Here is a 12,641-nt window from a genome sequence, read left to right on the forward strand (position 1 = left end):
TGACTTTTTCCTAAGTACATCAGACCCATACAATTAACTCTGCAGAACCTCCTTGCTAACAGACAGCAGATCTGTTCTATGCCCTGTTTGCAATTCCTATGAGATGAGCTCCTCGTGTGCTTCAGGTCACTGAAATTTCTTGAAAATAGCTAAACATTTTTCTTCGAGAGATTCTTCCCCAGTCAGTCCTTGTGCTTTGACTTTAATGAAAAATGCTTGTTTTCTTTTCTTGATATATGTACATATAAATCTACTTATTTTCTACTGAATTTTTACTCAGGCTTGCAACAGAGAGTCCAGATGGACCTGTGGAAGCCAAACTGGATTCTGCTCCTCACTGAATATCTTTAATAAAGGTTTTTGGTTTCTTTGTTAGTTTGTTAAAAGCAACGACAGCTGTATATTTTGTCTGAATATCCCTGTTTAAATGCAATTGACAATAAGGAGACCAAGTGCAAACCACAACCAAAAACTACAAGTTTGAAAATTAAATTCCATTGCCAAAACAAAAACCACCAGGATGCCTATGGACATTGTGCTCTTTGCAGTAATGTGTAAACAACAAAAAAAAAATCCAAGATAAACCTTACATAATTTGGATGCATGAAGCTAGTCTCTGTGGACACACAGGATTACAAAAACACACTCTGCTGCAGACTCATCCTTGTTTCTGTTTCTTCCTTGCAGGTAGGCCACTGAGGCATCTTCCTGAAGCTGGAGAGAAATATGTTCCCACTCCTTCAGAAAGGAAAGAACAGGAACTGCCTGCTATAGGCATGATGAGTGGTTCTTTTAAATCAATGAATTTATGCACATGCTTGAAGATAATTTAAATCTGTTCTAATACTACCATGTACTACACAACACTGACTGGGAAAGGAACTTTAAGCACGACTGCAGTAGAAATACCAAAGCTTGTGCACATGTTCCCAAGGGCACAGCTTGCCCATCAGAGCTTTTATTATCAACACTGAAGTAGCTGATAGGCAAAACAGAGCTTCCATCTGAAAGAGACTAGGCTGAGCTTGCAGGGTGTATAACAGCATCAGCAACAAAATAATCTTTTTACTTTTTAACTGAGAATGTTTGATGTGAAAATTATCACAGCACAGTAACCATGAAGTCTTAAGATTCCAGCACTTGAGACACTTTGATAACTTTTGCTCTACAACTGCCTAAGGTAAAGAAGTACTTGAAGCATACTACAAAAAAGAAAAAAAAAAAAGAAAAGAAAAAAAAGCCTTATTAGAATATAAGAAAATGACAGTATTTAGAGTACAATACATTGTTAAATTCTATCAAATAAAGTTGTTCTTTCACAAGGAAGTATGAGCTCCTAGTAGCTTTGCTGATGAAGCAGGAACGCACATATTCTAGGCTCACATACTCCAATTTCTACATTGCTGGGCAATTTTGACAATTCTCCTTGATATTTGGCAATTGGAACCTTTGGTTATGAGCAAAAATATATGCCTTGGTGCAAGGGCTTTATGCCCCATGCTCCCAATGGGAGATTTCAAGAAAGGAGCAAGACAGACTCAGAAAGAAAAAAAAGAGTGAGAACAAATGAGAGAGAACATACACACATGCAAGCAGAAGACATATCCATCACCACTGAACTATAAAACCATTAGTATTTTCGTTGGGTTTTCTTGAAATGAATCCATGAACATAACATTTCCACTTATTCCACAGAAGGAGAGGCAAGAGCCACTCATTCCTAAACTGGCATTTGGAAGTCAAAGTTTGAACTTCTTTGGAGTCCAAGACTCACCTTCGGTCTTCCCGATTCTTGCACAAGTATTCTAACTGCTCAAGTAGTAAACACACATTAACTACCATCAGTGCTAACTGCATTTTCAGCTCAAATTATGGCAGCAGGGCCATAGGGGGAAATCAGTCATATATGCAGGTTCTCTGCTTGCTAACGTAAACATGAATGCTTAGGCCATAATTCCAAACTACTCTTATCCCAGCCAGGGTGGCAATATATTTGTGGGTATATATAAAATGATATGTAGAGAGTTCAATATTGCTAATATATACTTAAGTCTACATAAGGATAGTAATGTATACTTAACGTATACATAAGAATACAAGGAAAAAGTTGTTCCATGAAGAAGGTAATGAAGCACTGGAACAGCTTGCCCAGAGAGCTGGTGGATGCTCCTACCTTGGAGACATTCCAGGACAGGCTGGACAGGACTCTGAGCAACCAGATGTAGACGAAGAGATCCCTGTTCATTGCAAGGGGAGTTGGACTAGGCGACCTCTAAAGGTTCCTTCCAACTCAAATGATTCCATTCCATAAAGTAACTGATTTCACTGAAGTGTTTACTGGGATTTAGCCCTAAGCACCTAAACAGTACTAAAATTCCAGTTTAGGCATAGAAGTGTTTTCTTCGATCTTACCTCCTAAGTAAAAGATTTAAATTATAAATAGGTGATTGCACGTGTTCATCTCCTACTTTATTCAGCATGTGTATTTGAAACCTTGCACTGACCCTACATTGCTTATCCAAGAGAAACACAGCAAATCTAGAGGCTGAATGCTGTGTTTCTAAGTACAGTATTTACCCCCAAAAACAAGTAACATTTTTTTTCTACGTTAAAGTAGAGTGAAACGAAGAGACAAAGACACATTTAGTCCCTCGTCTCTCACCTCTGCTTCCAAAGCCTGATTCAGTAACAGGGGAACACACCATGAAAACAAATACTACTCCAAACCATCCATCTTATGCTTACGTGGGCCTTTTAAGGGAAGTAAAATTTCTCAGCTATATAAAATTCTAACTGTATACAGTCCTGGGCAATGTGTTCTAGCTGACCCTGCTTGAGCAGATAATGGGACTAGTTAGACTATTTGAGCTTTAGAGGTTCCTTCCAACACCTAAGCAATTCTGTGAAAATTCATCATTGGTATGTAAAACATACGAATGTGATAAATTTTCTTACCCCATTATTTAATTTAAAGCATTCATTTAGCAGGTCTCAGAAACCAGAGCTCCATGAACGTTAATAAATGTTCAGAAAGTGTTTCAAGCTTGTGAAAAAGAAAGTTTTAATGCATGCATTTTCTGACAATCATTTTCATTATATTTTCAATACTATTCAACCCCTCCTCCTCAGCTTCCTGCAGAACTTCTTCATTTAAAAGAAGTCGAGACATTTTAATATTAACTACATAGTGTCTTCAGACTTACCTGATAATGTCTATTTCAACTTATTATAATAAGATTTAAGATTTTCTGTTAAATGTAAACGGTACAAGAAGAATAAGACCACTATTTTTAAGAAGAAATTTTAGAATTTACTAAGTTTCAAATTAAAGTGCACCTGGGTCAGGAGGCTGACACTTTGCCAAACTCATTCTTACCTATCACCCTGATGTATTTTGAGTATCCTAAACTGCTTATATGTAAAAACAAGAAATCCAACCAATGCATCTAACACCTACTGCATGCCATTGAAGTCCAAGAAGATATGATACTTCCAAGAAATCTAGAACTTCAAAAGACTCTCAGAACCTGAGTGAACTTAATGAAACATCGCTGTTTGAAAAAACATTTTCTCAAGTCCGAATAAGGAATAGGTAGGTACTGGAAGAACTTGAAAGAACAAATAGTTGCAATTTTTCACCTGTTTTGAATTAGGTGACTCAGATATCTAGACACCAGGTGAGGCCACACCATATCATCCCATCCAAACAGCTGCATCATCGATAGAACAGGTTGTGGCTGAAGATCTGATAGAGCTTTGCTGGGTATATCCAATGCCAACAGTGCAAAACCTGATTTAAAGAGAGAAAAGTATAGTACATGTTAATAATTTATCAGTAATTTTCTGTTTAACAAAAAATGAAACACAACAAAAAACATTTAAAGTTAACTACAAATAATAATGTGCATCTTCAGAAGTATTAGAAATCTCAGTTAGCACTAGGCAACTACTGGAATGGATAGTATTGTAGTGGAAATGCAAAGTCACGACCTGAAACAGCAAAAGAGCACCTGGTGGGAAGGCAGGGCCAACCAAGGGGAGCTCAGATGCATGCAATGCACCAGCGTTACCGAAAGGTGTGGAGCCAGGATCCACCCCTTCCCACCCTTCCCTTCCCAGACCTCATTTAAGGGTTGGCAGTGGAGGCAAGGGCATCTTTTGCTGGAGACCCTTGCCTACCTGAGGCCTTCCAAAGGTAAGCAGCTCTTTTCCCTCATTTCTGTAGCTGCTGCATGCGGGCTCAATCTTATTTGCTATAACCAAAGACTTTTCACCTCACTATTACCATAGTACTTTCCATTATAGCATTACAACATTTATGTGCATGGAGAAACGTAGCCATCTCTATAGAGAAAGCATAGTTTCACTACTGTCTCCCTTGTATGCATAAGTACACTTTCAGGAGAGAACCCTATTTAGAAAGGATGAACTAGTAAAAGCTACAGATCTTGAAAGTGGAGTAGTACCTTCTGCTATTCCTGCTAGATTTACTGGGGAATCTATAATCACCACTACCAGCATAAAAGTTATTATGGTACCATCTTTATGCTGAAAATAACAAGTATGTTTAATGTAATCTGAAATGATGAGGAGTTATGTGATAAGAGGTGAGTGACATCAAATAAGTTGGGAAAACTATTTTTGGAGGGCACCAAAATAAGAAGCTCACTTTCTCAAATTTTCCAATACCACTTAAGTATTAATACCTTAATAACTTATTAAGGTAATTATTTACAGATCTGCTTGCATTGAGAAGCCCACTGATTTTGACAAAAAAGGCTAGTTTTCAGGAACATCAACAATGAGGGTGCTGTAATTAATGGTGAAGGGATAGATCATCCTAAGCTATGAAGGACTTCACATTTCCTTATGTGCTTCAGAATAAAAAAGGATGTCAGAGTGAGTCTCCATTCTGCTTTAAATAAGGAAGCAATTTGTGTTAGCCTTCTCACATTATCATGTTGTTTCTGCAACATCCACTGTAACACTGGTGAGAGAGAAAAGGGAGACTGTAAGGATAATGTGAGACACAGGCTATTTGCCTGGCAGGGGGAGCAAGAGAGCTATGACTGGTCTCTTCTCTGGGCTGCAACATCTAAGGCAAGATGCTCACACAGCGTGGAAAGGGTTTGCTTTATCCAGAGTAAAGATGTGCCTGATACATCTATATAGAGCGGGTCACAACTGCACTCTACTACTTCTAAGCAGGGTTTATAACAGTCTGCTCTTCTTGCTATTTTACTGTGTTAATATAAAATAAAAAGAAGTAGCACTGTAGGAAATGAATGAAAGTTATGACACTAACAACCTCTTCCTTTGATTTGTATTGCTGTTTTCTACAAATGTTTCAGCAGCATGAGACCACTACCACTGCATGCTGCCTCCTTCATTACAGTCACCTACTAACTACTGCCGAGCTGCATCAAATGAAGGGTCTTTTCATGTTTCTATTACCAAATCAGTGCTTCTGAGCTTATCTGAACCTAACTCATATCATGATGGGGAGAAAAAGACAACACAGTTTTCTAAAATCTCTGTATTTTAGCTAAATGGATAGAAGATAATTGTAACAGCAGAATACAATGCTAACTACTGACAGTAAAGATCAAAATGAGATTTCCTTTTAGTCAATGACATGCTGATTCTCCTGCTGCACATCGAGTACACATACATATGGAATATTGTCTTAACGACTAACTCCTCAGTGCAAGCAAGATGAAAAATTAAATTGAATTATGAAACAGTTTTATGACCATGACATGACTGTAAAGGTTCAGCGAAAAACAGCAGTCATTTAATCAACCTTTTAAACTGTCTTCATCTGTAAAATATACATAACAAAAACTGACTGAATCACATGCATAGTGGAAGGAATAGTCAACACAAAGTTAAGATAAGCTGCAAAAAGATATAAGTTCTAGATACAGTGAAATAAGTTATTCTCATTGTTACTGTATAGCATTTGCAATGATCATGATCTGTGACTAGAAGAAAAAAACATCAAGCTGGTATGGCTTCAAAGTCCTTTGGAGTTCTCAGTCTTGTTATATTCTATCAGCTAGTTCAATACTACATTATTTGGTCTCATTAAAATATTTAGCATAGAGTCTAGCTTTTTGCAATTATGCATATTACTACATAGAAACAGAAACATCCCAATGTAAAATCCTTTACAGTTTGTGATCCAGAACATAGTGAAAAAATCCGCTGCTTGCAGTGCTAACCTGCAGCTGTATCAGCAAGCTGAGGGGAAGGTGGCATCTGTGACATTCTCTGGCTCTTCAAATAGGGAAAGAAATTTCTCCAGAGAGCACTAGCGACAGCAAGGTGGTGCTCTTTAGCCACTAATGGGAGCTGAGCATTTGAGTCTGCGTTCCCTGTTCGAAGTCCCTGGTTTACACGTTTGTGCACACTCCTAGGGAGAAACAAAACCAATGTTTACATTCAATAAATGAAAAATTCAGATCTTTAAAAATGCATTTACAACTACTTTAAACGGTAGAGACTGAGAACTGAAAAATCATTTGTGTAATTAAAACCTTTATGCGAAGGCATTATGCATACCAGTTATTTGATGGATGAACGATGGCATATTAAGCACCATAAAGTTAATGTTAATTACTAATGTCAACCATTAATTATATGCTTTTTAATATGTCAGATCAAAATGAGGAATAGGCAGTTTTAAAATGAATATCTGCATTTTGCAACTGCTAGCATGACAGGAAAGTCTGCTTACAATCCAACGCCAGCTGCTTCTTAAAATTGTTGCCAGTAAGGTTTTCGGGTAGTGTTGTGCACAGCAAATAATGGCAAATGATTTTGATCAATTGTAAGGCTTCCTTTGGAAACTTATTTCTCATTTGTAAAACCTCACTAGATACAAGTTTTGATATGGGAAAAGATTCATTTTACCCTGATGTGCTGCAGACAATTAGGTTTGACAGCAATGCCCACAGCTTTGTTAGTACAGTAAGGACAAAAGTTACCACTACACATAACTCCCATCTCTTCCTGAGACAATGTGGCATGAATTCAATAACACACTCAATTTTCTTTGATTCTTCTAGTACCATTCCTGCTACTTAATCTAATTTGGAAGTTGTGACTTTCTAGAGGTTTAATAGAGATATGTCTGCAGGGAATCAATGTTCCCAGAGAAATGGGGGCTGGGGGGGGGAAGCATTAATAAATTTGTCTGGTAGAGCAGGACAGGAGGCAGTATGGCACTGGGCTGATCAACTAAATAACAAGCTTATTAAAAACAATCTGTAGGAATGCACTATCATTCCTGTTCCTATTTATCTTCTGGTCAACTCAATTGAGATTGTGCATTAAAGCACAGGCAGCATTATTACATTTGCTTTATTAAATTCCATAAACAGCACTCTAAAGTCAGAGTCAAGATATTTATAAGATAATGGCAAACAGCAGAGGCATTGAGACTTATCTTAACACTAATATTTGTAGACTGCAATGCATTTTTTAATTGCTGTTGTCGAAATTGCAGGAGTTTCACAAAAACAGTTCCCCTAGATATTCTTTCTGGGCTCACCCTGATTTGAAATAAACAAAACCAAAAAACTCCAGTCCCCAGTGCCCCCCTGGGAATGTGGGAAAACTACGAAAGAATTACACAACTCGCAGCACTCATTAGGACATCTGAAATGGAATAATTTTAAATAAAGAGTAGGCTGGCTGCAAGGCCTTCACTTACTAGGGTTGATATTAGAAAAGCATCTCATCATACCAAATTAATATCCAAAAATTGTGCCTAACACATAATTTAAAACATAAAACACACTGGATGTCAAAGGTAACAATACTTCATGCCTGCCTTTGGGCATCCATTAGTTTCAATAGGACAGACAGTGAGAAAATTGAGAATCAACTACTTTTTGAATAGCTACGTTTAACAGACACAGAAGGGTATGTATCATTAGGAGGAATCAAGGGTATTCTTGAGAGACAGCATTAGTCCAAACACAGAACAGAAGCTGGGGCTTCTAAGCCTATCATTTATTCCCTGTGTGACTTCATGTAATTCATACAGCCTTTCTTAGCCTCAGTTTCCCAGCCATGATATTTGGATAGTATGACAGCTTACCCTTTAAGGATGCTGTGAAAACAATCTATGCTTAGAAAGTGAGGATTATATTCAGCACGTCCGTTGGTATTCCTATTTACAAGGTATATTGTCCAAGTCAACATGAATTGAAACAGAAGCCAGATTAGCATTAAAAAGTCAAGCAATACTTCTTTGGGAGTATCTCTTATTAAAAGAGGACAAAGTAAAGGTGCAGAAACTGTGAGGTCTGGAGGACAGTTAATGAATAAGCAAAAGAAGGACTGGAAAAGCAAGTTAAAAATATATAATTTTTTGTCCATTAAACAAAGAAAGGTAAACAGTAAAAGCAGAAAGCAATTCTGTTGTTGGTTAGGAAAGTATGATTCTTCATAGCGCAGAGAATTAAATCTCCAAGACTAAATTGTGTCCAACTTACTCAGACTAAACTGCAAAACTGCACAAAGACCTTTTTGTCTCCTCTAAACTGTCTCTCCAAAGAAGGGTGGCCTGCATCTCCTTTAGACATCTATGCAAAGTAGAAAGGTGTACAGACTCCCAAAGTAAGGTAATATATCTCCGTGTCAGTGGAAGGGCAACACATACAAATCAGTATTTATGTTTATTCATAGTAACCTACACAAATGCTTGCAATAACATAAATGCTTCAGATCGATGGAGCATCAATACATGCTGTAGTTTGTGTGGCCAGCTGCTTCCACAATTAAGTAAACTTATTTAATTCCATAAAAATGCAGACAAATACAATTTTTGTTTTTATTCAGACTTCCACATTTCCAACTGGAAAATACAGCCCTCTTGTTCTCTGGAGATCAATGGACTGGAGTAGCACTTTAACCTGGAGACCTCCCTTACAAAATCTGCCTCTTTTTGCCTCAAGATTACCTGTGCAGTTTCGTGTTCTAATATACCAGCAGCAAACACATCATGCCATATTTGTTGCCATTAAGGAATTAAAGTGAAAGATTTGGTTGGGGGAAGATGAAGTTTCCTCAGCAATGCAAAAGCTTTGAAGATTTCAGTATAAAGAATGGAAAACATATGGAGGTTAGTTAATGCTGGAATAAAAGAAATACAGGTTTTGATATCAGTGAAGACAACAGAAGAGCCTTACATCCTCTCAACAAGTCCCAAACACAGACGGTGTATCAGCTTCTCGGAAAAGTGCAGAGCAACAAAAGTATCAACTTAAGGTCACCCCAAAATCATAAGCCATGTTAACAAAGAAAATTATTTTTGTTTCTGCTGAAAACGCTAGTGACAAGCTGTACAATAAGGATGCTATTAAAACCCAAAATAAAAGAGGCAATGTTGACACTATTCCATTTCATAAGAGTGTTTTTCCTGTTTGTCCTCCCTCACTTGTCAACATAAAGAAATTAAATGGCACTATTACAAAGGGGGGAGAAAAAAGGGCTTTCCTGTAGAAATCTATCCAGCCACATTTTCTGTAGGTGTATTAATTTTACTGCAGTGATACACTCAATATTTGCACTGTTACTGCAGGTGCACAACTGTGAGATCTCTGCTAGACAGCAGTTCACTCAGCTTGAATGAACAAGCAATATTTACTATGCAGCATTTCAGAATTTAGTCCGTAATTATTCACCTACTTTCACTTTCTTCAAATGCTGCAATGCATCAATGTTTCTTTAGTAACTCTATCATTTCTTCTCCATTTCACCAGAGCTTGTGCTTCTCAGAGTGAATAAAACCATAAGCAATTTTTCTGCAGAAGCTATGTGCTCCCATTAACCAGTCCTATCCTGAATTAAAACGAGAAAGATCCCTGCATACCCTCCATACATCTTTCAAAATAATTTGGCATAGGTATTCATATAGTTGATTATCATGTCATTTAGTTACGCAATTGTTATAGAAAATCACAACTGCAGCAGCTTATTTAATTGATCCATGCAGACACCACATTCCATGTTGACAAACTCACTGTTCAACTTGTACTTAGTAATTTGCTCAGAAGCATTTACTTATATCTGTGCTTTGTATTTAGTGAAAACTGCATATTTACGTACATTTCTGAAACCGTGTTATAAGATGTAACAAAAAGTATGAAATAACACATTCATAGAGAGCACTAATTACTTTTGTATACAACTTTCTAATACACATTTGATAAAGAAAAGTTAATTTAAACATGGACTAACATCCAAAAAGGTAAGGACAAAATGGACACAGCTTGAGTGAGGTTCTGATGTGACATCACAAAGAGCCTTTCCACCATGAGAACTGTGTTACCTCAAGAGGCAGTCAAGTCTCCACCACTGGAGACTTTTGGAGACTTATCTGGACAAAACCATGGCTGATGTGATCTAGCATAGGCAACAGTGTCTGTGAGCAGAAATCTGGTCTAGGAGACCTGTGTAGGTTCCAACCAATACTTCTATAATACTTGTAATGCAATACAATAATGTCCAGTTTAGATGCAGACCAGCTTCTAATGCACCAGACTGGAAATCATTAGCTACACTTCTCCAGTATATGGGAAAAAGTAAAACCAAGCAAAGAAATTAGTTCACATAAAGTGATTAAAAAAAGACATGAAGACATCTTTCTTGTTGGTCAGCATCTATCTCCAACTTTGAAGTACCAAACCACATAATTCTACTTGTAGATGCAGATTCATAAAATGATTCTGGATTCAAAGAAGTGGTACAATAGTTGCACAATGGCACACTTGTCAGAAAGTGCTCCAACATAACTATGCTTAGATACTGGTGGAAAGCCACAAATGTGAAATTCCTGAAGCTCTTGCTAAAGTTTCTCAGCTTTTTCCAGATCACCAGTGACTGATGTCACTGCTTAAATACTGCGTAAAAAGGTGAACCTTCTACCTCTTGTACACAGCATCAAATGCAAGTGGGTAGGGTTGCAGAGCTCTGCAGTGAACTTTGTTATCAGTGTTTATTAGGTGCACTGATATCATACTTAAAAGAATTTTAAGTGCCAAAACATTAGGTTTATGATCTCAAAGTCTCTAAGCTGACTGCTAAACAGCAGTCAGTCACAGCTAATTGCAAAAACAGCCTCAGTGTCTCTGGGCACACACACATTAGATGTTTAAGTACCTAGGGAACTTCAGTGGTTAAAATAGAGTCCCCTGCAGAATTTCAGATACTTCCACATTAGGCAGTTTCTGTGTAACATGAATTAAGTCAGGTGACTAAATTCTACATGAGTCTAATTCAAACATCCAAATCCTCTTTAAAATCTGTTTCTAAGCTCTTTGGGACACAAAGTTCTTTTTATACCTTTTTATACAGCACACAGTATACTGAGACTGGTATGACTGCACTAGCATAGTGACAAAAGTAATCCCACCTCAAACTAGAATCTCTCAACTTGTTTCCATAGCTGCAAAATATACATACAAAATTTCTATGAAGTTTCCTAATACTTGAGCAGCAGCACTTTCACTTTGACAACTGAAAATAATTAAGTAAATAAAGAGTACAGAATTTTAACCCATTTTTAGGGAAATAAAAACTAGGTTTCAAAAGGATAAGCGAGATAAGCAACATGACAAAATTAAGGCCAAACCCAAAATTTCCCATCAGTTAAAAGAAACATTTGAAGAAAAAAAATTGTTCATAATGAAAGCGTGTAAACCATAGTGACAGCATCCTCCCCACCACAGAACTGTTATGCTGACCACACAAACAGAACTGCAAAAACCATGATAAAATATAATCAAACAATAACCATGTCTCCTCCAGCACAGTATTTAAGAAATTGTTTCAGTGTTCTTCCTTCAGTTTAACCTGCTTCAATAATCCAAAATAAACTGCATGTTTAAATGCTTACTGCAAAACAGATGTCAGAATAATATTCCTAGTTGTGTGTATGTGAGATGATCAGTGACTGGTGTGATGAGATAGGGAAAATTGGAAGAAGGATGCTTTTCAAAACAGAACCATCCAGGACTCAAAGCCCTAATTCATCCATTTGCGCACAGCAGTGTGAAGCACAGAAAAAGTGAGCTCATATGTTGGATGAGACAAGAGGAGGGACAGATAGGTGTAAGGTTAAAAATCAGGGCACAAACAGATCTCGATTGCCTGAATCTTAATTCACAAACTGATCACTTACTAGTCAGAGCACTGTATTTTGATCCGGAAGTTCCCAACATGCCTAGAATTCATCTGCACACCCTTAAATGTCCACAAATGCCTTGAGCTGAGCATCTAACTCACAGTCTCCATCTACTGGAGCTCAGAAATCTGATTACTAACTCACGCCAACTAAAGCAAAGCATAGCAGTAGATGCCTTAATTTTAAAACCTGAACACACACATTTTTTTATATAACAACCAATGAGTTACAGCCTCAGGGAGCAGAGTATCACCTGTATCATTTTGATAAACTGTTTTTGAGATCCAGCACTGCTTCCATGACTGTGAATTTTGCATTACATCGCTGAGAAAAACAAACAAACAAACAAAAAACACTAAACTCTAGAATGAGAAACAGAGCTCATCATGCTCCAGCATTACATCCTAACAATTAGGTAATCCTTTGGAATATCTGTTGCTCTTTA

The 12,641-nt window shown here is 37.3% G+C and overlaps 1 protein-coding gene across 1 annotated transcript in view; it reads right to left on the minus strand.

Moving 5' to 3' along the window:
* MMS22L (MMS22 like, DNA repair protein) overlaps positions 1-12,641 on the minus strand; it is an 86,466-nt gene that overhangs the window by 17,772 nt on the left and 56,053 nt on the right. Inside the window, exons 15-16 of the mRNA XM_042884636.1 lie at positions 6,225-6,415; positions 3,640-3,790 (exon numbers count right to left, since the gene is read on the minus strand). Coding sequence (XP_042740570.1) covers positions 3,640-3,790; positions 6,225-6,415 — 342 coding nt within the window. The remainder of the gene's footprint in view (positions 1-3,639; positions 3,791-6,224; positions 6,416-12,641) is intronic.

This window comes from Lagopus leucura, unplaced genomic scaffold (genome assembly GCF_019238085.1).
Source record: "Lagopus leucura isolate 7727_CA_CO unplaced genomic scaffold, USGS_WTPT01 Super-Scaffold_73, whole genome shotgun sequence".
NCBI lineage: Eukaryota > Metazoa > Chordata > Aves > Galliformes > Phasianidae > Lagopus > Lagopus leucura.